At 40.1% G+C, this 23467-nt stretch overlaps 1 protein-coding gene across 3 annotated transcripts; it reads left to right on the top strand.

The window, feature by feature from the left end:
• Window positions 1-1296: 1296 nt before the first annotated feature.
• ATP6V1E1 (ATPase H+ transporting V1 subunit E1) lies at window positions 1297-23462 on the top strand. 3 transcript variants are annotated; one of them, XM_069491856.1, is made up of 9 exons: window positions 1399-1517; window positions 5822-5887; window positions 7414-7523; window positions 8241-8307; window positions 12898-12987; window positions 13649-13717; window positions 16502-16596; window positions 20592-20679; window positions 22080-23462. In XM_069491856.1, the coding sequence occupies exons 1-9, from the start codon at window positions 1485-1487 to the stop codon at window positions 22140-22142; spliced, it is 681 nt and encodes a 226-aa protein (XP_069347957.1). In that variant the 5' UTR covers window positions 1399-1484; the 3' UTR covers window positions 22143-23462. The 3 variants fall into 3 exon arrangements, with proteins under 3 accessions (XP_069347958.1, XP_069347959.1, XP_069347957.1); XM_069491857.1 differs by lacking the exon at window positions 5822-5887 and having other exon boundaries at window positions 1297-1517; XM_069491858.1 differs by lacking the exon at window positions 12898-12987 and having other exon boundaries at window positions 1297-1517.
• Window positions 23463-23467: the final 5 nt, after the last annotated feature.

Raw genomic sequence — 23467 nt, 5'->3', positions numbered from 1 at the left:
TTGCACTCTAGCCAGGGCAACAGAGTGAGATCCGGTCTCCAAAAAAAAGAGGTCACTGCAGTATTCTTACAACTGATTATATTTGAAATTTCTTCAAATAAAAAGCTAATTAAAAATGTGTGCACCATTTAATGATTATTCTACTACTAGGAGTCTATCCTAAAGATAAAGAAGTTTCCAAATTTTTTGCGTTTGTGATTGAAGGAAAAAAATCGGGGCTTGAAGAAGTCAATCCAAACAAATACAAAGCAAATGAGTCTGGGACAGTTTCTCCCCTAATTTTCCTCTAAGTGGGCCCTTGGAACGATGTTGAAAAATGGCTATTTCAAAAGAGTTCCAAATAAACTATGTAGATACTCTACCCTAAAGGAGGGGAAACATAACTCCTTACTCAGTAAGTCTGTGCTTCGCGTAGTGACTTCCTTGCAAAGAGTATGGAAAGCGGGCGACAAAAGAGCAACTTTACAGTGTAGAAACCTGACAAAACACTGCTTTATCCAGGTAATCAAGGTTGACATCAACAGCCAAACATAATTTACCTTGGATATGCCATGATGAAATGACACTGGACCTCTGTGATCTTGGTCCCCGAAACCCATCCCCTCCCATCCTCTCCACCCCCTACTCCCGCCCAATCAGGAGAAAAATTCCAATAGAGGCAAGTCCTTTAATATACCTAGCCGGTACTCCTCAAAACTATCAAGGTCATCAAAAACAATTAAAGTGAGCAGCTCATGGTCAAGAGGAGCCTAAGGAGACATAACTAATGTGATGTGGTATCCTGGAACAGAAAAAGAGCTTTAGGTTAAAACGAAGGAAATGCGAATAAACTATGGACTTTAGTCAATGTATCAGTACTGGTTAACTAATCCTAACGAATATAGCATGCTAAGCTAATGATAAGGAAAACTGTGTGAGGGGAAGGATATATGGGAACTCTCTCTTTCTGTAAATCTAAAACTGTTCTAAAAAATAACATCTATTAACAAAATATTTGTGATGAGTTAGCTTCCATTAAAGCCAAGAAAGTACAATTATAAGAAATTCTAGTTTGGATATAAATAAGATATTTAAACTTATAACAAACGCAAGAGTTGTAGGGCTTGGAGGAATCCAAACAGCTCGACTAATCTCATGTGCAAGAATTTGTTTTTCTCCCTTCTACAAACGACTGCCACAGTTTACGAAAACAGGCCAGGTCACGATTCAGCGACGCAAAAGGACTTAGGGCGGGGCGCACGCGCACGCGCCCACCAGCCTGGGCGGGGTGAGGGCGGGCATTTCCTGGGACCCTCTCTCATTCCATTGGCTGAGAAGGCTCCGGGGGGAGGGACTGAACGGTCACCTGGCAGGAACCGGAAGCCAGGGTTATAAAATAAAGGAAGCTGAGCCCTTGCCCTGAGTTTTCCTCTTTCCGTTCCTTCTACCGGTCTTTTGAACCTCAGGTCGATCCTGTTGCCCACCGGACTAGCATTGCTTTCGCCATGGCTCTCAGCGATGCTGATGTGCAAAAGCAGGTGAGGGACTGGGGTTGGGTCTCGCAAAGCTTCGGCGTCCGTCCCTGCGGTGGTGAAGTGGAGCCTGGCTCAGGGAGGACGGGGGCCTTGGGCAGCCCTGATGCTGTAGGAGGGTCCGCTACTCCAATTCCCCTGATCCTAGCGATCTATTTGCGGAAGGGAGATTTGCTGACGGGGGGATTTGCCCTGCAGCTCATGTGACTTCTGCTCGGGTCTTGCCCGCTGCCCATTTGGCCTGCGCGTCGCCTCCCTGAAGGCCCTGCCTCTTTCCTCCCATCTCTGCAGTCCCTATTTCCCCGGGCTATTCGCTGTGCTTAGTAGGACAGAGATCTGTGCAAGAATTGAAAACAGCCTCTTCACTTTTAACCCTGAGGGAAGGGCTCACGGTTTACGGTAGAAAGAATCCGTGCCTAGGGGAGAGACCTTCCAACCAGTGTTCTTTTGAGGTCATTCACTTTATGCTGTTAATCTTTAGGTTGGGGGCGTCTCTTCTATCATGAATTGTAATGGCTGATCTCCCACTGGTTTGTTAATATTTGTCAAATGCGAGACCTCTTTTTCTTACAGTTATGAGCCCCAGTGGCTAACAGTGGCACAAAGTAGGTGAGTCAGGGTTCATTAAAAAAAAATTGTTATGGAAGTCGTGAACCTACGTCAGTTTTGAAAGTGTATAATTATTCCTGGGAAACTGTTTAGTTTTTAAAAATGTACCATACCTTCAAGTCCGTAGGTATTAGGAATACTATAATGCAGAATCCTCTCAGGGAAATATAGTGGCAGTTTATAAGCCTATAACATGAGAAAAAGTGGTTTCCATTTGTCCTGCCAATCGATATCCTGAAACCAGAGTCCTTGCATTTAGTGGTCATATTGTCAATAGGTTTTTCAGAGAAGGAAGTTTTTAAGACTGCAATTTAATCTGCACATAGTTTAGAGAACTAAGCCTACTTTTTCCCCAAGTATTGTACTGGGAAAATTATCTGACTAAAGCACACTCACTGGCTTATGAATCTCCCTAGATGAGCAATGAAACATTTTTTTCCTTGGATGTTTCCATTTCCTTGAAAATGTCTTTCATTTTTTTCTTAACCTAATATGCACTAGGAAAAGAGGAAATCCTCTTCATTTTATGGTTCTTGTGCTAATCACAAAGAGGAAATAGGGTTGACAAAAATAGCATCTATGGAGAAATTTAAGAAATCTTAGCAATATTCTTACAGAACAATGAGATTTTTGAACATTTATCACTGCTTCTCCTGGCTTTTGATATAGGAATATCTTGATGCAGTGGAAAAGTACAGCGTCCTCCATGTACTCTTAGTAGTCACAATACTAATTCTCTTCTGCTTGTTCCTTCTCTTCTCCCCTTGTTATGATATGTTGAAGACTAAGGCCTCCACAGGGAAAATATAGCGTACAGGTAGAGCAGTGTATTTCCTTGGAATCTAGACCAAGATTATTTTTTCTTACATAAAATTGAAAGAATGAAGAAATCTTGTCTGTTGTCTGTACCCCTCCTTGAGTACAGTGTGTTTTGTTCACTGTATTCTCAGCTGTGAATAGGCCAGCCACCGAGCACATAGTAGGTACTTAAAAAATCCAGGATTCCTTGACTTCCCCATTATATTAAAGTATTTGTGTATCTTTGCTTTTTTGTCTGGGGAGTATGGTCATTTATTTCATCAAACTTGTGAAGGAAGCTGACTCCAAAAGCCTTAATTGCTGGGTTAGCAGGCAAAAGAAAAATATTTTTTAAAGGTCAGATTTTTCTGTTTTAGAGGTAAAGTTAAAGGTCCTTTGCTGAAAACATCAAGTTGTAAAGAATACAATAAAAAAATAAAAAAAAAATAAAGTTAAAGGTCCGTCCTTAAAGGGTTGACTATTTCTCTTGAAACTCTTAAGGAACATGATCATGTTGACTGTAAATAGGCTTTGCTGATCTGGGTTAAAAGTAGTGTGTTTTGCTCTAGGCTATGCTGCTCTAATCAAATCTTGGTAGCCAAGGGTCCAGCAGAGTAATAAAGGCAGATAATACAGGTTTGAATCAGAGTTCACCTTTAGAAACCAGACATGTCTTGTAGCATTTATAAACACCAGTTTTGATTACTGTATCTAGTTAAACTACTTTTAAAATTCCAGACAAAGTACAGTGAGGCTTCAAACATAACTTGTAGAGCCACCATTCCTTAACCATGACACCCCCACACACATACCCAAGACTGTGGGGGCTAATCTTTTCAGCATGGTCAGTGATTTTTCATACATGTAGCTCTGGATAAGGTACCCTAAATATTTCAAGGCTTAAGATTGTGTAAGTATTGTGTTGTCTGTAAAACAAGCTCTGATTATCACAATTTTGGGGCTGCTCAAAAGTAGGGTAGGAACAGGATGGCAGCCGTGGAAGTCGGAATGCACTAAGGAGTATGTAACCACTCTCCTGCTGAAAAATAAAAAAGGAAAAGTAGAGTGGCTTCCAGGAATTTTGATAAAAGAATGAATCTGTCTCTTCTAAAACCATACTATATTTTCTTTAAGACTTTGATACTGTAAAGTTGTATTCTTTTTTTTCAATTTTCACTTTTTATTTCTACCTCTTATTTAAAGTCAACAATAAAGTGACAATTGTAAAATGAATGCATTTAAAAACACAAAAGGTACATTTCAATGACAAAAAAATGCAATGATCATGAAAATCTACTGTACATCTTACCAAGGTCAAAGAATGAAAGACAATATGAAAAGGTCATATTTCCTTAACAGAAACTCTCTCTGAAATAGTAAAATCATTTAAGTATTATTAAATATTCTTATCATTTAAGTGTTCTTAAATATTAAGTATTCTTAACTCACTTTTTAAGAAAATTATAAGAAACATAAAATTTGCCATCTTAACCATTTTTAAGTGTAAGTTCAGTGGTATTAAGTATATTTGCATTGTTGTGAAACAAAACTTGTTTTGTACACCTATGTATACCTTAGATTTATGATACCCTTGTGTTACATGGAAAAGCTGCTATAAGAATTGTACTCCTCAGAAGGCTTGAAACCCCCAGCAGATTCTCATGCATTCACAGATGTTTACTGAGCACCTATTAGGGTGGTAGTTTTTCCATATTCTGGGTTTACAGTGGTATAAAAGACAGACAAGGTCCCTGTACTCATAGAGCTTACCTTTTCGTGGAAGAATTAATGAACAAGCAAAATTAATTAATGACCTAGAGGTCCTATATAAATTTTTTAGCTTTTTTTTTCTTTTTGGATTTCATTACTTCTTTCAGGTAGAGCCCCTATAAAATGAAACTACCATCCCATCCCCACTACAAGTGAGTTTGATTAGCTGTTTGTTTAGATTTTCTCTTGAGTATATTTTATATCTGCCACTAGAGATGATAGTTCATTTATGAGTCTAAGTTGGATCAACCACCCCAAGCTCCATCCAGAATTCTTCAGTGGGCTTTATTCTCCAGTTGTAGCCAATGATCTAAAACCCTTTAACAAGTTCCTAGCCTCATAATCCACTTGAACATAGGGACAAGTAAGCAAGCAATTATGAATATATGTTTAGGTTCTATGGCAGAGGTGGGGGCAGAGTGCTCTAGGTGCATGTGAGTGAGACGTTCTGGAAAGATTTCCCCTAAGGAGCTGATAGTTATGCAAGTTGAGGCCCAAGAAGCTAGCTCAGTGAAGAGGGGAAGAAAGAATGTTTCAAATGGAAGGAAGAGGATGCCTAAAATCTTGGAGATGAGAGACAGAATGGTGAACTCATGGACCTGAAATAAGTTTAGCGTGGCAGGTACTAAGTCTTAAGAGTGGTGAGTAGTGAAGGATTTGTTTCATATGATGCTTGAAAGGTAAGCAGTGATAAGATCCTGTACCTTCTAAGATCTTTATCTTAAAGGTGTAGGGGGGATAGAGTGTTACATGATAAAATAGAAATTTGAAAGGATTTCTCGGCTGCAGCATAGAGTAGATTAGAGGGAACAAGACTGGTGGCAAGGAGACAAAACTGGAAGCTGTTGCAGTAATTCAGCTGAGGGACGACGGCAAGGACTAGGGTAGTGGTTCAGAGGATGGAGAGATGTGAACAAGTTGAACGACCATTAAGAGAGAATTGATAGGAGTTGGTGAGTGATTGGGTATGAGAACTAAGGTAAGAGGAAGAGCCAAACTATCTCATGTGTCCTTGTACTTAGTGCCTGCCACATAACATGGATTCAACAAATGATTGATCGTTGAATGCATCAGAAAACATACTGTGTTTTCTTCTCTTGCTGAATTAAAAAATAATCTTTTTTTCGTTATAGATTAAGCATATGATGGCTTTCATTGAACAAGAAGCCAATGAAAAAGCAGAAGAAATAGATGCAAAGGTGAGATCAATTTTCTAGTTTTAAGAAGTTATCAAAATTTCATATTGTTTTGCTTTGCTAACTGATATTATTAGTAAAATTGTTTAACAACACACTGCATAGGACTAATAAGAATATGTCTGTATCTTTAATGTTAAAAAAAAGTCAAGGCCCGGCTCTTGACCACATTTTATAGGCATTAATCTAGATCTTTTAAACTCCAAATTCTAGGCCAGGTATGGTGGCTCATGCCTGTAATCCCAACAACTCAGGAGGCTGAGGACAGAGGATTGCTTGAGACCAGGGATTCAAGACTGGCCCAGGCAACATAACAAGACCTCGTCTCTAAAAAAATTTTTTTTTAAACTAGCTGGGGGCCAGGCAAGGTGGCTCACACCTGTAATCCGAGCACTCTGAGGGGCCGAGGCAGGAGGATCTGTTGAGGTCAGGAGTTCGAGACCAGCCTGAGGAAGTGTGAGACCCCCCCTCTCTACTAAAAATCGAAGAAAAAATTAGCCGGGTGTGGTGGTGCTTGAGTGTTGTCCCAGCTACTCGAGAGGCTGAGGCAGGAGGATCGCTTGAGCCCAGGAGTTTGAGGTTGCTGTGAGTTAGGCTGATGCCACAGCACTCTAGCCTGGGCAACAGAGCGAGACTCTGTCTCAAAATAAATAAATAAATAAATAAATTTATTTTAAAAAAATTAGCTGGTAATGGTGGTGTGCGCCTGTAGTACTCAGGAGGCTCAGGTGGGAAGATCCCTTGAGCCCAGGAATTTGAGGTTACAGTGAGCTATGATGACACCACTGCACACCAGCCTGGGTGACAGAGTGAAACCCTGTCTCTGAAAAATAAAATAAAATTAACTCCAAATTCTGTGTTCTTTTCATTAGCCCACTAATAAGCAAATGGATTAAATTTAGAATAATAATTTTTTTTTTTTTTTGAGACAGAATCTCACTCTGTTGCCCAGGCTAGAGTGAGTGCCGTGGCGTCAGCCTAGCTCACAGCAACCTCAAACTCCTGAGCTCAAGCGATCCTCCTGTCTCAGCCTCCCGAGTAGCTGGGACTACAGGCATGCACCACCATGCCCGGCTAATTTTTTCTATATATATATTTTTAGCTGTCCATATAATATCTTTCTATTTTTAGTAGAGATGGGGTCTCGCTCTTGCTCAGGCTGGTCTCGAACTCCTGAGCTCAAACGATCCACCCACCTCGGCCTCCCAGAGTGCTAGGATTACAGGCGTGAGCCACCGTGCCCGGCCAAAATAATTTTTTTGTGAACAGAATCTTCTATCTAATTATATCCTTTGTAACTGGGTACTATTGATCAAATATTTATTTCCTGGTTCATTGTTTATAATTAAAATCACTGGTCTTTCCTTTTGTATAAATTAGAAATAGTCTTCAAAAACGAGTCACAATAAATTTTCTGTTTTACATATGGAATAAGTAATCAGAAGCAAGTACTCCTGGTCACCAGCTGTTTACAATAAAACTGTTCATCAAAATCTGGTATAATGAATTAATATTAATTAATTCTGTAGGCAGAAGAAGAGTTCAACATTGAGAAAGGTCGGCTTGTGCAAACCCAAAGACTGAAGATTATGGAATACTATGAGAAGAAAGAGAAGCAGATTGAGCAGCAAAAGAAAATGTAAGTGGTTCCTGGTCACAGTACTAAGCTGAGGAAGCTTTCCAAAGTCACTGAGAAGCTGTGCATAATGGCCCATGACTGTAATCCTGGGAGGCTGAGGCCAGGAGTTTGAGACCTATCTGGACAACATGGCAAGACCCCATCTCCACAAAAAATAGGAAAATCACCCAGGCATGATGGTGTGTGCCTGTAGTCCCAGCTACTCAGAAGGCTGAGGCAGGAGGATCACTTGAACCTGGGAGTTTGAGGCTGCAGTGAGCTGTCTGTGATGACGCCATGGCACTCTAGCCTGGAAGACAGAGTGAGACCCTGTCTCAAAAAAAGAAAGTCACTGAAACAAGGCAGGTGTTTGGGAGTCAGGTAGATATGGGTTCAGGTCATAACTTGACCACCAGCGACTTATCTGACAGTCGTTTAACTTCTCTCCTTCTTTCTTTCTTTGTGAAAATGGAAGCCTCATAGGATTATTGAAAGATTAAATTGCAGTAACTGATATGAAAGTGCCTGCCATGTGGTGAGCACTCAGTATTTTCTTATCTTTGAAAATAAGTTGGTAGAAAACATTGAATGCATTTCAGTAGGTTTTCTTTGGTCATTAGGAAGAGAAGTATTTGTTGTTTATCAAATCTTCATTGTATATACACAGGAAGCTATATATTTCTCTATAGTAGTTGTTTTTTATTCTGTACTGATACTATTTTTCCATGCATTTTTCAGTCAGATGTCCAATTTGATGAATCAAGCAAGGCTCAGAGTCCTCAAAGCAAGAGATGACCTTATCACAGTGAGTAATTAGCTCCAATAGTTATAAAATTATAAAATATTTCTTTATTTGCCTACTATAGAGGATCATCAGTTAACATTAATTAAGGAATTGAATAATTTTTAGAGAGAAAGCATTTGTTCAGCAAATCATTATACTAGTTATTATGATAAATACAAAAATGAATAAGATCCTAGTTACTCGGGAGGCCAAGGTGGGAGGATCGCCTGAGCTCAGGAGTTCCAACCCAGCCTGAGCAAGAGCGAGACCCCGTCTCTACTAAAAATAGAAAAATTAGCCAGGCGTGGTGGCACATGCTTGTAGTCCCAGCTACTTGGGAGGCTGAAGCAGGAGGATCGCTTGAGCCCAGGAGTTTGAAGTTGCAGTGAGCTAGGTGAACGCTGTGGCACTCTAGTCCGGGCAACAGTGTGAGACTCTGTCTGGAAAAAAATTAAAAGGGACTTCATTTTACTATATCCCTAGTACTTAGTTTAGGGCCTACCATATAGTAAGCATTCAAATATTTGATAAATGAATTAATGAATCTGAATTTTAGGGGTCAAGTTTTTAGAAAATTAGAAAAAATAACTAATAAAATAAAAATAAACGAATGAAAAAAGCAGGGCAAAGAGAAAATAAGAACAAGAAATAAGTTAAAATTAGAAGTGATGTCAAATCTACTAAACCAGTGGGTTGTTTGATCTGGTTACAAAAGCCAGGTATGCCATTTAAGATAAGTGTAGCATCAGAGAATATATCCTCAAAAGCATTTCTATAATATATTAGATGATCTTTCTTAGAATCCATCCCACATTTAATATCATTAATCTTCAAAAAAGAAGCATATGGCCAGGTATGGTGGCTCACTCTTGTAATCCCAGCACTTTGGGAAGCCAAGGTAAGAGTATTGCTTAAGGCCAAGAGTTTGAGACCAGCCTGGGCAACACAGTGAGACTCTGTGTCTATAAAAAATTTTAAAAATTAGCTGGGTGTCATGGCATGTGCCTGTAGTCCTAGCTATTTGGGAAGCTGAGGCAGGAGGATCACCTGAGCCCAGGGGTTTGAGGGTACAGAGAGCTATGATTGTGCTACTGCACTAAAGCCTGGTTGAAAAAAGCCAAGACCCTATCTCTAGAACAAACTAAAGGCAGCATAAAAAGACAAGCCAGATAAGAACACCTAATTACAAAACCTATTAACTAGTCAAGATTATTACCTTTTGCAGTATATATTATAGCCCTTGGTACTCATATTAAGGCATGTTGCTGACACATTAACGTTGAAAAAAGGAAAAAGAGAAAGTATTTGAAAAAGAAAAGTGAGAAAACTAATTTCTGAGAGTTAGAAAGAACCTTAGTGGACTCTCATGCCTTGACAAAACATTCTTCTTCCTTTAAACGTAAGGATGACATTCTTCACATTGCTGTTGTCATTACTTCTCTCTGCCCCTGGCCTAACTCAGAATTATAACCCCTGTCTTCAGTCTCCAGGCCTTTGCTGAGGCTGTTTCTTGCTGTGCTGGTTTAGTCTGGTTTGTGCAGAATATATTTGGGAATAGCCATTGCTGCAGGGGAGATTTCGAGGCTGTGCCTCCTTGAGTCTTCAGGAACTGGAAAAATCTTAAAGCTAACCACATATAATACAGTGAAAAGGATGTTGCCCTTACAATGTCTGTATTGGGCTCCTTTAATGGCAGTTGTCAAAGAAATACCTCTGTCAGCTACATGCTTAAAATAAAGCTGGCTAAGGCTTGATAAGAAATAGAAGCAGAGCTGCAGAGCCCAGCATAACCAGTAAGACAGTCCCACCAGTGGGGAAAGACAGGGATGTCATCTAATAATGACGTACTTAGAAAAAGAATGATTGTATTGTATGGACATTTTGTTAACTTTAAAAGAACTTGGTTTTGTTTGATAGGTATATTTAACAAAACTTGCCTACTAACTTGTTTTAGGCTTCAAACTGTGATATTTTGCTATAACTTGGGTCCTCCTCTTAAATAGGACCCTATTAGAAAAGGACTTCTACTTGGGGTTGTAATAGGGAAACAGCAAAAGACCATTTTCTATCCTTTTTTGATTTATTAACAAACTAGAATCTTGCAAACTGCCTTGGGAATTTTAATCACTTTATCAGTTTTGTGCATAATGTAATAAAGAAGCAATTTTTTTTGGAAAAATTTAATCAGTATACTGAGACTGTATTTTAAAGTAATTATAGTACAATATCCTACTTTTTCTCCATCTGTCAAGTGGTGTGCTCTATTTAAATTTAACTTAAAATATAGTTGTAAACAAGTGAATATATGATTCATTAACCAATGAATAGCATTAAATCATGTTTGGTTTGGGGACAGAGTATATTATAATGAAAACTGAAATATTAGAATAAGTAAACAGTGCTTTATGTGTTAAAAGTTTCTAAAGTAGGGGCCGGGCACGGTGGCTCATGCCTGTAATACTAGCACTCTGGGAGGCCGAGGCAGGCGGATCATTTGAGCTCAGGAGTTCGAGACCAGCCTGAGCAAGAGCGAGACCCCGTCTCTACTAAAAAAAATAGAAGCAAATTAGCTGGACAACTAAAAATATATAGAAAAAGTTAGCCACGCATGGTGGCACATGCCCGTAGTCCCAGCTACTTGGGAGGCTGAGGCAGGAGGATCGTTTGAGCCCAGGAGTCTGAGGTTGCTGTGAGCTAGGCTGACTGCCACGGCACTCTAGCCCAGGCAACAGAGCCAGACTGTGTCTCAAAAAAAAAACCAAAAAGTTTCTGAAGTAGACAGACTACATTCATCACTTGATATTTGGAATCCTTGTATTTTGGGGTTAAGGTTAACTGGTTTATTTTTATCATTGGGGGAAGAAAAAAATTCTAATGACAGAATAAGAGAGTTAGTGTAAGTATTTCTCTGCAAATAACTCACTGTAGGTGGTTAGTCTTTGTTTCCAGGTAAACAAAAAACCAAATTGGATATACCATCACTGTATTAAGGCTGTAGAGGGGAAGGGCCACCATTCTTATTATATAGCATGCTGGGTAATGCTGTTGAGGTCTTTGTCTATTTTACTTTTTATTAAAAATTGGACCTTAAAGTGAGTACTCCTGATTTTTAAAAAATCTTGTTATATTGGCACTTAATAGGCATCAAAATGAGTAAATGTTTGCTTGAAATTAGATGTGTGAATGAGTTTCTGACAGACCCCACCAGGAAGGATGGTCCCTAACCTCGGGTAGAGACGATGTGAGTAACAGCTGCCCTGCGCTGCCGATGGCGCGTGTTCCAGCTGACTCTTCCCTACCTGAGCCTGAGCAGACAGAAGTTAGACTGGGAGGCACTGCCACGTTTGGGATTTGAGTCCCAGCTCTCACTTGCTCATTGGCTTATATGCTTTATATACTTATAGTACTTTAGAGATATAGACGGTATTTTATAATGGTTAAGTTGTGTCCATGGTTTACTGTTATACATGACAGTTGTCACATACCATTGCCACCACAGAAGTGTCATGACAGCGGTCATCTATTTTAATCAACTGCTGTGTTCTGATCTGAGAATAGTGAGGCACTTGGTAAATAAGACATTATATTTCTAAATAGTTAGTACATTGACTTGGTACAAAACCCAACGGGTACAAGAGTGCAGTGAAAGTCTCACTTGCCCTGTTCTCTAAGTACCCGCTGTTACTGCGGAGCAGGAGCTCCTGCAGGTGCTGCACACCTGTGGTTCCCGGGGGGTGAGGATTGGGGTGACTCTCAGAACCAAAGAAGGGGCTTTTCAACACAGAGGGCCACTCCCTGCTCTCCAGCCTCTCTCCCCAAGTCCTGATTCACCTCTGTAGGCAAGCATGCATCTCTCTCTCTCCTCCTTAAAATACCAAAAAAATATAACTTTCCAAAGATCATATATATTAAGTAAAATAATCTATATAGAACACTTAATTAACTAAATATACCTGACACTGTTAGGTGGCCAACAATTGAATTCAGGGCAGTATCTGTCCCTTTTAAAAGACTTGAGTTTTCTTTAGCCAGTAAGCCAATAAACAGTTCTTACTTAACAAATAATTTCCAATGTATTCTCAATGATATGAGATGTGTTTTCTAATAATCCTTTTTAGTTTCTATTTTAGTTTTTGTTATAGAAGTCAATGTTTATTAGAGATAAATTAGAAAATACTAGCATAAAGAAAGTTGAGATTATTCATATTCCTACCTCCTAGAAGTAAATTGTTGGTATTTTGATCTACATCCAGACATTATTTTTTCTAATGAAAAATTGAATCATCTTGTAAAATTGTCTTAACAGTTTGCTTTTCAAAGCTATGTCATGTACATCTTTCCATGTCAGATGTGTAGGTTTTTGAACCAATTGAGACCTGAGCTATTTTTCTACTAGACTGTGAACTTCCTGGGAGCAAGGATGGTGTTTCATGCTTCCTTGTATCAGTGTACCTAGCACAGCCTCTGCTTTATCATATATCTCGGGGAATGTGTGTTGAATGAAAACCATAAATGTGCAGCTACTGGGCGTGAGCCAGGACCAGCCTGGGGATGGCTTCTGAGCTTGACTGCTGAGATGTGTAGGTAACTTTTCTTTTCCAATCTTTGTAGGACCTACTAAATGAAGCAAAACAGAGACTTGGCAAGGTGGTAAAAGATACAACCAGGTACCAGGTGCTGCTGGATGGACTGGTCCTCCAGGTAGGTACCCTTACAGGCCAGGTCTACCATTTATAGCCATAGTTTGGAGAAAATTTACAGGATCTATTAGGGACCAGCTCTGTTTTTCCTGTTTTCTCATCTTAGCTTTTTTGTTTTTACTTGCTACCTTGTCTAAAATGTGTGCTGCATAGGAGGATAGTATTATCTGTCTGGTTGGGTAAGACTTCTAGGCCTACTGCTCTTTTATAGTCTTTTTAGTCCTTTATGATTCAAGGGTCAAATTTGCTTGCAAGGCCAACTGTAAACTTAAGTGTTAGTAATTTGATTTTACCACTTAAAATACTTGCTTTAGATATTAGGGTTCAGACCAAACACTTTATACATTTTCATTGTTTACTGCTGGCACACGAATCCTTATTTTACTTATGTTAATTACACTGATATTTGTCCTCAACCTGGTTGAGATAAGACTTCCGTATGAATTTTGTTTCGACCATCAAAGCATTGGTCACATTTGTCTGGTTTGTGACAGAAAGATGATCTTTCTGCGTTCTCATATGGTGTATGCGACCTTTTAGAGGAACTTACCGGGGACGTTTTTCCAAACTAGATGAAAGAACTATAAAAACATTTCATTTTGCTGTTGCTTTATTTTATAGTTTGCATTTTTTTACTAATTGTATCTGATTATTTCCTACAGGGTTTGTACCAGTTGCTGGAGCCCCGAATGATTGTTCGTTGCAGGAAACAGGATTTACCTCTGGTAAAGGTAAAGCACTTAGAAGAAGAAATCTCTCTCTCTCTCTCTTTTTTTTAAACATCAAAATGTTAGGATCAAATGTGTGTTCTAATAGATAACAGCTCAACCATGGGATTTGAAAGAGTCTTTTTTCTTTTTCCCCAGACAGAGTCTTGCTCTGTTGCCCGGGCTAGAGTGCCGTGGCATCAGCCTAGCTCACAGCAACCTCAAACTCTTGGGCTCAAGCGATCCTCCTGCCTCAGCCTCCCAAGTAGCTGGGACTACCGGCATGCACCACCATGCTCGGCTAATTTTTTCTATATATTTTTAGCTGTCCAGATCATTTCTTTCTAATTTTAGTAGAGAAGAGGTCTCACTCTTGCTCACGCTGGTCTCGAACTCCTGACCTTGAGTGATCCTCCTGCCTCAGTCTCCCAGAGTGTTAGGATTACAGGCGTGAGCCACCGCGCCCGGCCTTGAAAGAGTCTTAACACATTTTAGGTAGTACTTTAAGTATACTTAAGTCTCTAATTTCTTTCTTTAAAAGAAGTCAAGTTGCCATCCAAGCTAGTACACATTCTTTCTAGGAACTTGGTAATACCATAATATTAAAATCAAATAATAAAAGTTGTACCTCCTAGATTGGAGCACAGATAAACTATGCCATCTTAAAGGGGTAACCTATTACCAGACAAGCAAGGCTTGGCTTTGACGTCATTCAGTATATTCATTCACATACATAGAGGAGGAATATGGGTGCCAGAAGCAGTTGGTCTGCTCTGATTCTGTTATCAATTAGTTCTTCAGATTAAAATCCTGCCACGTAGCTTGCTTTAGGGCAAGGATGTGAGTGCTCAGTCACCTGGCAATTACATTTCTTATTTTATGAATTAATACATTTATGGTATATTTGTATTTGTAATTACATTTATTATTGTCTAAGTAACTTGTCCACTAGCAAAGAAAATGTGCCAACCAGAGAACATAGATATTCATTCTCCACTGTAATAAATTGTGATTCTAGTTTATAAGCAATCTCAGTAACTCGACTCCATGATTGTGCTGACAGTCTCATGTATGACCCCGTGAAACAGAGACATTCACCAGAGTGACATCATTCAATGGAGAGTGGTCTTAGATGACAACTGGCCCTCACTAGATGACACTATATTTCTGGGTGACAAGCAATCTTTTTCTTGAAACTTCTGTCAGTGTCCAGTGTCAGTCATTAGCTCTCCAAAATGGGGCTATATTATATTTGAGAAGCAGAGAATTGTTGAATATATGCATCAATTTGTTCAGCAAGTAATACTGCCAGAGAAAAATATTAAAGTTCCTTCAACTGCTTCAAGAAAATGTTGTTTACATGGCTAATTGAGTGTGCACATATTTTTCAAAAACAGAACTTTCTTAAGAGAAATGTGAGTTGTATGTAAAAAAAAAAAAAAAAGACTTTCAACTAATTATGTTTTGCCACACTAATTGCTATATAGCAGTAAAAATTCATCCTTTCTTTTCCTCCAATGAGCTAGTTTTTTTAAAATTGTAGTCAAATATACATAACATAAAACTTACCATTTTAAGTGCACACTTTTATTGGTATTAACTACATTCATGTTGTTGTGCAACCAGTACCACTATCCATCTTCAGAACTTTTTCATCTTCTCATACTGAAACTCTGTGCCCGTTAAACAGTAAGTCCCCACTCTCCCTGTTTTATTCCAGGTGCCTCACATAAGTGGAATCATACAATAGTTTTTCTTTTGTGTTTGGATTATTTCATTTAACATAATGCCTTCAGGCTTCATCCATGTTGTAGCATGTGTCAGTATCCTTCCTTTTGAAGGCTGAATAATATTCCATTGTATGTGTACACCACATTTTGTTTCTCCATTCATCCATCCGTGGACACTTGGGTTACTTCTCTTTTGGCTGTTGTGAATAATGTTGCTGTGCACATGGGTGGACAGATGTCTGTCCTGCTTTCAATCTTTTGGGAATATACCCAGAAGTGGAATTGCTGGATCATATGGTAATTCTGCATTTAATTTTTTGAGGAGCTGCCATGGTATTTTCCACAGTGGGTCCACCATTTTACATTCTCACCAGCAGTGCACAAGGGTTCCAGATTCTCCACATCCTCACCAACACTTGTTGTTTTCTGGTTTTTTGATAATAGTCTTCCTAGTGGGTGTGCAGTAGTGCCTCTCTTTCTCTTTTTTCTTTTTTTTTTTTTTAAGACAGGGTCTTGCTTTGTTGCTTGGGCTAGAGTGTATTGGTGTCATCATAGCTCACAGGAACTTCAAACTCCTGAGCTGAAGCAATCCTCCTGCCTCAGCCTCCCAGGTACCTGGGAATACAGGTGTACATCACCATGCTGGGCTAATTTTTTTTTTATTTTTTGTAGAGACGGGATCTTGCTTTCTTGAACATATTGTCATCCAGACTTTTTTCCCCCTCCCTTCTCTCTTTACTTTACTCACTCCTTCTAATGCTCCTAGTTGGGGTGATAATGTAGCTTTCTCCTGCTGGTTCATGTTTCAAACCTGACATCTGTCCTGGTGTGTTTAATCAACTGCCAAGCCCTATTGATTCTTCACAGAAATTGCTGGCATCTCCTCCCTCCTGCATGTAGGATCTCATTTTATCTCATTTTTCCTTGGTGGCTGTGTCATTTTACATTCCCACCAGCAGTACATCTATTCTTTTACTTGAAATAAATGGAAATATTCTTGCTTGTGTAGTTTGTTGATTTTTTGGATACCTGCTCCATAGTTTCTGTTAATGCCCCTCATTGTTTCCTGTTTTTCCAGGCTGCAGTGCAAAAGGCGATCCCTATGTACAAAATTGCCACTAAAAATGATGTTGATGTCCAAATTGATCAGGAGGCCTACCTGCCCGAGGACATGTAAGGAATATTCCTGCTGCTAACAGCTTCTCTCCCTGGGAGAATACCCTTTATATGGGCCTTTATTTTAAAGCATATTTTTTCCGATGTACTCTTAGCCACAAGAATAGAGCCGTGGTTGTGTTCCACTTGGAACTGGTGCTGTTTTTCTGCCCTGTTGTTGTTCTCCCTTGTGAACCAGCTAAATATACTCTAAAAGTCTAGTTTATGGTCACTCCATTCATCCTGCAGAGGTGGCACCCAGAATTTAAATCTGGGTCCAGATCTCTCTGTTAGATTCTGAGGAAAATAATTCCTACTTCTAAGAGGTTATCCAGAACAAGAATTGTTACTGTGTATAGCTAATAATTAGGTTCCTTGGAGATGGAATTGCAAGTACCAATGGTACTTCTACTGACTGTGAGGAAATGACAGAACATTTCCGGACCAATGTCACTGGTCAACTGCATGCGTCGGGGTAGGCAGTAGAACCCCTGACGAGGTTAGCGCCTGGGTCATCTTTTCCATCTCACCTGCCTGTCCGGTGCCGTCGCACCACACCGTTGACTGACACTAAAGAGAGTCCTCAGGACACATTATGGACTTACTTGATAGAGTATCACAGTTAGGACTGTAAGACCTAGATTTGAGTCCTGACTTGGCCTTTCACTAGCTACGGGACCTAGAAACTGAATCCATCATCTGTAAAATGGGACCTATGCTTTTTGCTTTTTTGTTTCATGAAGTGAAGAAGAAAGATGAGGTAGTATGTGTGAAAATGCCTTATAAATGGAGAAGGTATATACTCGTGAACGTTATTGTCAAATTTAGGTTTGATTTCCATTCTGCTGCTTAACTAGCTGAGTAATCTTGGACTCTTTATTCAATCCCACTGAGTGCCCTAGTCCATTTAGTGTTTCTGTAACAGTACTTGAAGCTGGGTAATTGATAAAAAAGTTTATTCGGGTTACGATTCTGGTGGCTGAAAGCTCAAGGTTGGGCAGCCGATCTGGTGTGGGCTGGTGGGGTGTGGGCGCGTGCAAAGCTCATGTGGTGAGAGAGGAAGCAAGAGTCTAGGAAGCAAACTCATTTTTATAACAAGCCACTCTCTGGTGACTAATCCAGTTCTGTGAGAGCTAGAACTCACTTCCGAGGGATCTAATCTGGAGGGATCTGCCCCCAGTACCCAGACATCTCCCAACATGGCCACATTGGGAATCAAACAGTATGAGTTTCTGAGGGCAAACTGAAACCATAGCCCTGAGCCTTGGTTTCCTCCTCTTTAAATTGGAATGGTAGCAGCTACCTCAGAGAATTCTTGTTAAGCTTAGATAATGTCTAGACAGCCCTTAACACAATGCCTGGTACAGGCTCAGGGCTCAATATACAGTTATTCCTCTGTCAAAAAATCATTGTGGAGATTGAGTAAATGGTATATAAAACATTTAGTTTAAGGCCTGGTAAATAAAGGTTTTATCAAAGACCAACTGTTCCTTATCTGAACCTTTGGGGCCGGATGTGCTTTGCATTTCAGAGTTTAGAAAAGTAATAAAGTACATATTTGGCATGTTATGTAATATTCCCACAGGGTCTGAAGCATCCCCCCCACAATCAAATATACTAGTATTTCTGAATGGAAATAAGAATATTCACACTACATGGGAAATAAAGATTTGCTAGACATTTTCCGCCGAGTGACTGACTCTAGAGGTCAGTTCAGGTTTTAGAGCGACATGAATTCAATTTTTTTTTTTTTTAGAGCTTTTTGATATTCAGAGTTATAGATAAGAGATAGTGGACTTACTATTGCAAATTTAATGTGGCATTTTAAATATTATTGTCTGGACAGTTACTTCATCATTTTATTTGATGTCTTTAAGCCTGTTTCCCTGTTACAAAACAGTGAGGACAGTGACTCTCAATAGGGTTATCGGAAGCGTCAGTGAGAAGTGATCAGAAGCCCCTGGCTTCACATTTGGGGGAGCCCGGCACGCAGGGGGCATCCTCCCATGGTAGCGCTCTTCCCTCCCTCTCCTCCCTGCTGGACGAAGACTTGCATTGCAGGCAGAGGGCCAGGATTTCAGCCAAGAACTAACCGTGCCCTTAGGAAGGATACAGTCTGGTTACAGAAGCCAAAAGTAGATGAACTATAGAAATGGCGGGGGGTGGGGTGGGGGGGGAGTGGACTAAGAAAATAATATTAATGTCATAGTCCATGAAAATTTGTGAAACCTTTCCCAGCCTATGTCTGATAGCCTGCTTATTTGAAGAAATTTTTGATAAAATGAAGTTTATATTGTAGCAAGTAAATTTCATTTCCTCAGGTTGCCTGTAATAAAATTAGGCCTGTTTACCTTATGTCTCTAAGCACTGAGAAACTTTGAGGAAAGGAATGGCAGAGTGAGGTGTGGGGCCAGAGGCAGGACTTTGAGGGAGAATTTGGCAGAAGGTAGCAGTGGTACCTTTCATCTGATCCACATGCAGTCGTGAGTGGTGCCTCACCAGTACCTGCCCCGCCCCCCCATAACGAGCAGGATTGGAGCCTTAAAAGCATTCAGATGAGGACTGTGCTCATTAATAGACTCTGTCTGTTGATTTGCAAACTGCAATATGCAGTCCTCCCAGTTTCATTTTGTTGGGGAGGGCTGGCTGTTAGAATTCAGTTAGGGGCTGTAACATAAAATCAAACTGACAGATAGCAGTCACATAAATGACAGTTATTAGAATATTAAGTATGTAACGTGCAACTTCTGTAAGTACCAAGTGTGACAGTTGATAGTACCAACATTTCACTTTGACACCTTGTTTGGTTTTTTTAATTGTGAAGATACATCCTCATTTTTTCAAATGCATGTTTTAGCTTATGATTATCTTTCAAAGTTTTTCTTAGATCAATTTTTGTGAAACCATGGATAAGTCAAAAATTCATGTTATTTTCTACTATGAGTTTTGTCATGGAACCAGTGCAACACAGGCAACCCAAAATATCAACAAAGTGTTTGGGAAGGATGTGGCTAATGAACGCACAGTACATCAATGGTTTGAGAAGTTCCATTCTGGTGATTTTAATCTTGAAAATGAGCCATGTGGGTGACCTGAGACCAAGGTGGATAATGATGAGCTGAAAGCTGTAGTGGAAGCAAATCCATCTCATGCTACACGTGAATTAGCAGCAAGGTTTGATGTTACTATTCCAACAATATTGGACCATTTGAAACAAATGGGCAAGGTAAAGAAGCTGGATGGGTGGTTCCACATGAATTAAATGAATATCAGAAGAGAAACCGTTTCGAAGCTTGTCTTTCTTTGCTGTCACGACATAACGGTGAACCATTTCTACACCGTTTTGTTATGTGTGATGAAAAATGGATTCTTTTTGACAATCACAAGCATTTGGCACAATGGTTGGAAAAAGATGAAGTGCTGAAACACAGTCCAAAACCGAATATTCATCAAAAAAAGCTAATGGTGTCTGGTGGTTCAGTGCTGGTATTATCTACTACAGCTTCATGAAACCTGGTCATTTAATTCAAGATTGGACGTTTCATATTTAATATCTTAATATTATCAACAAGAATATAGTCAGCCCTCTGTATCTGGGTTCCCCATCCATGGATTCAGTCGACTGTGATTGAAAATATTTTGCATGTGTACTGAACATGTGGAGATGTTTTTTTCCTTTTCATTATTCCCTAAACTATACATTGTATTAGCTATTTTTATTAATCTAGGGGTGATTTAAAGTACACAGGAAGAAGTATGTAGGTTATATGCAAATACTACACCATTTTATATAAGGGACTTGAGTATCTGTGGATTTTGGTATCTGTGCGGGTCCTGGAACCAACTGACCATAAATACTCATAAACTTGTTGAATTTACTTCAAGCCTATTGCTTATGTCGTGCACTGCACACACCAAGATAGCTTTCTTCTAAGGGAATAAGGTAAATGTACCGTGTGTGTGTTTGTCTTCCTGAAGTCTATAAAAACTGTGATTTCCTGTGTTCTTTGTAGAGCTGGTGGCGTTGAGATCTATAATGGGGATCGTAAAATAAAGGTTTCCAATACCCTAGAAAGCCGGCTGGACCTCATAGCCCAGCAGGTGAGTGTGAGTGAGGGTGAACACCTCTCAGGAGCTGGTCGGCTGCCAGCTTTGCAGTGGTACAGAGAACACCTGTCCACTCACTGGCATTTGGGATTTGTCACTCGCATTCCATATTCTTGATGTTTTCTTAAAAATAATGAGGGTTTCCTGAGGTAGTACAATTTGCCTGAGGGAGGATTTGGGGTCAGATGAGGGTTTTGTTTACCTAGGATTCTAACATGTACATTTTCCTACACATGGAAATGCCGAATGAAGGTCTTTCTCCAGCAGGACTGATGCGAACCAGAGTTGATACTTGTTGAGAGGAATTATCCTAAGGCTGCTGGCTCTTTAGATGTTCCCAGATTGTTTTGTACAGATGAACTCCAGGAAACAAGCCAGGAAAATTCCACCTGTTCTAAAATGCTGGGCATCTTCTAGCAGTGGTGGTCTACTGCTGTGACTGCCAGCCTAGTTATTCCCTGACCTAGAAGTGCAGTTTACTATTTATGCAAATTCTAGTCTTATAACTGAAACACTTTCACCCTGCGTATCATATTCTGGTCACTTAAACCTTAGAGCTATGTTTTCTAGTAGCCAGTGTCCTGTCTGATACGATAGCCGCTGGCCACTTGTAGATATTTAATTTGATTTTCTCTTTTTTTGAGACAGAGTCTTACTCTGTTGCCCAGGCTAGAGTGCAGTGGCGTCAGCCTCGCTCACAGCAACCTCCAACTCCTGGGCTCAAGCAATCCTCCCGCCTCGGCCTCCCAGAGTGCTAGGATTATAGGTGTGAGCCACAGCGCCAGGTCATACTTTGATTAAACTTGTAAAATTCAGTTTCTCAATCTTACTAGTCAGTCACCTTTCAGGTGTACAATAACCACATGTAGCTAGTGGCTACCATATTTGACAGCACAGCGTTAAAAGTTTGAGGTTAAATTCTCTTAAGGATTTTCTAGTTGTTACAACAAGTGCTTTAGCCCAAATTTGCATTATAAATATTCTGTGTGGTCAATCCTGGCACAGTAGGCACTCGATAAATGTTTATTGAAAGAGAGAATATAAGTGGCCCAGAATATTATGATGAGATGATACTGTTAATGGACCCATCTGTTCTACCAACATCACAGTATAACAGAGGCCTTAGACAGTAATGACTTCAGATTTTTAATTTTTTTTTTTCTTTGTCCATTTTGTAAGCAGTCTTACCCCCAAATTTGGAATTAGTTAAGTTTCTCACCAAGGATTTTGTTACAGTGCTTCAGCTAAGTGAACGACACATTTGATGCATTTTGCTTTTGATTTCCTTCCCACCCATGTTAGACATTAATGTCTTTCTGCCTGTGGTTAAAATGTGCAGTTTTTTACAAGTTCTCCCATTAACATTGCGTGTTTGTTAAATTTTATGTTCACAGATGATGCCAGAAGTACGGGGAGCCTTGTTTGGTGCAAATGCCAATAGGAAGTTTTTGGACTAGGCCTTTGGGAGACAGAGTCAGTCCACCCACTACTCTACGGCTACGACATGGAAGCTTCTGATATTTAAAGAAACGAGAGTGTCTGTGTAGCTTCCTCCTCTTTGCTGTCCTAGTGTTGCTCTGCATTTATCAGTGGATACCCTTCTGTGGCTAATGCCCTTGGCCTAGTTGTTAACAGTGGGAGAACATTCCCCTCGCTGTGACCAGGACCCACCTCTAGTTCATCTCAGAATAACAGCTCCCAGCTGGTCCCACAGCATTAGGTGAGGGGGTCAGATGGCGGCTGCACGAACTTCGCCGAGTCTCTTCCTCTTTCTCCAGCTCCCAGTTATCTAGTCTAGAGGGTGATATGTATGGTGTTCTCTGCCTTGAAGTCTCTGCTCCTTAAGTCTAAAACTCATGTGGCACACGCATTCCTCCCAGCAGTAGCAGCTTCACTGTTACCTCTTTCAGCCTAGACATTTTCCTCATCTGTAACTGTGATTTGAAACCTAAGCCATGAATATGCGTTATTTATTAAAACAAAAGATTTATGTGGATTCAATTGTAATTTCTTGCGTAAGGTACTACAAATTTATGATTTAAGAGAGTAAAGTTCTTCCTGAGGTACCTAGAAAAGATTATTAATATTTTCCAAGTCCCTACAGCATTTGACAGTTTGCAGCTGTCAGTACTGAAACCCTTAACCGTGTGGGTGTCCTCTGGGCTTCCTGCTCACTTTGGGCAGACCAGCCCCTCATGGTGCTCGTCCAGCCCGTCACCATTCTCCACGGTGGCTTTGGCATCACCTCTCCTCCATAAGGGTTGTACAGCTTGATTGAGGAAATAGTTTTACTAGTTTTGGCAGAGTGGTTTTTTTTGGGGGGAGGGGGTTACTGTGTGCTGGGCCCAAATCCTTAATGAGGCCCTGTGTCCTCTCACTCCCGTGCTTCATTGCTTCCTTAGGTGACTAAGAGCTGCCCATAGCTAGCAAATGGCAGAGTGAGATCTGTGTCGGGAGCCTGTACTCAAGTTCTCTTATGAGGCCACCAAGGCTGATCATTTTAGCACCATCCTGTTCCTCATTAGCCCAAGTTTTAGGTAGGTGGGGACTAATGTAAATACCAACTCCTGCAACAGCTGTTTTTTCCTTGGGTGACAATTCTTTCTCTTCTCTATAGCAGCCTCAGGTCCCTCAAGGTAATGCAGTTACAAAGTGATAGAGTCCAAACTTAAAGCCCAGTGTAACTAACTTAGAAATAAAACATCCTTGTGGCTGTTCTCCGTCCCCATAAGTAACAGTTTGAAGCGGGATCGTGACCTGGGTCAGGGCTCTTTTTTTTTTT

This window comes from Eulemur rufifrons, chromosome 16, assembly GCF_041146395.1.
Source record: "Eulemur rufifrons isolate Redbay chromosome 16, OSU_ERuf_1, whole genome shotgun sequence".
In the NCBI taxonomy this organism is placed as follows: Eukaryota; Metazoa; Chordata; class Mammalia; order Primates; family Lemuridae; genus Eulemur; species Eulemur rufifrons.
This window is presented reverse-complemented; position numbering and strand designations above follow the sequence as displayed.

Bases quoted from the DNA above. Each gene is read 5' to 3' on its own strand.
- ATP6V1E1 (XM_069491856.1), top strand. From the start codon at position 1,485: ATGGCTCTCAGCGATGCTGATGTGCAAAAGCAG. The intron at 13,718-16,501 runs GTAAAGCACTTA...CTGTTTTTCCAG, and splicing joins AGGATTTACCTCTGGTAAAG to GCTGCAGTGCAAAAGGCGAT. The intron at 16,597-20,591 runs GTAAGGAATATT...TGTTCTTTGTAG, and splicing joins GCCTACCTGCCCGAGGACAT to AGCTGGTGGCGTTGAGATCT.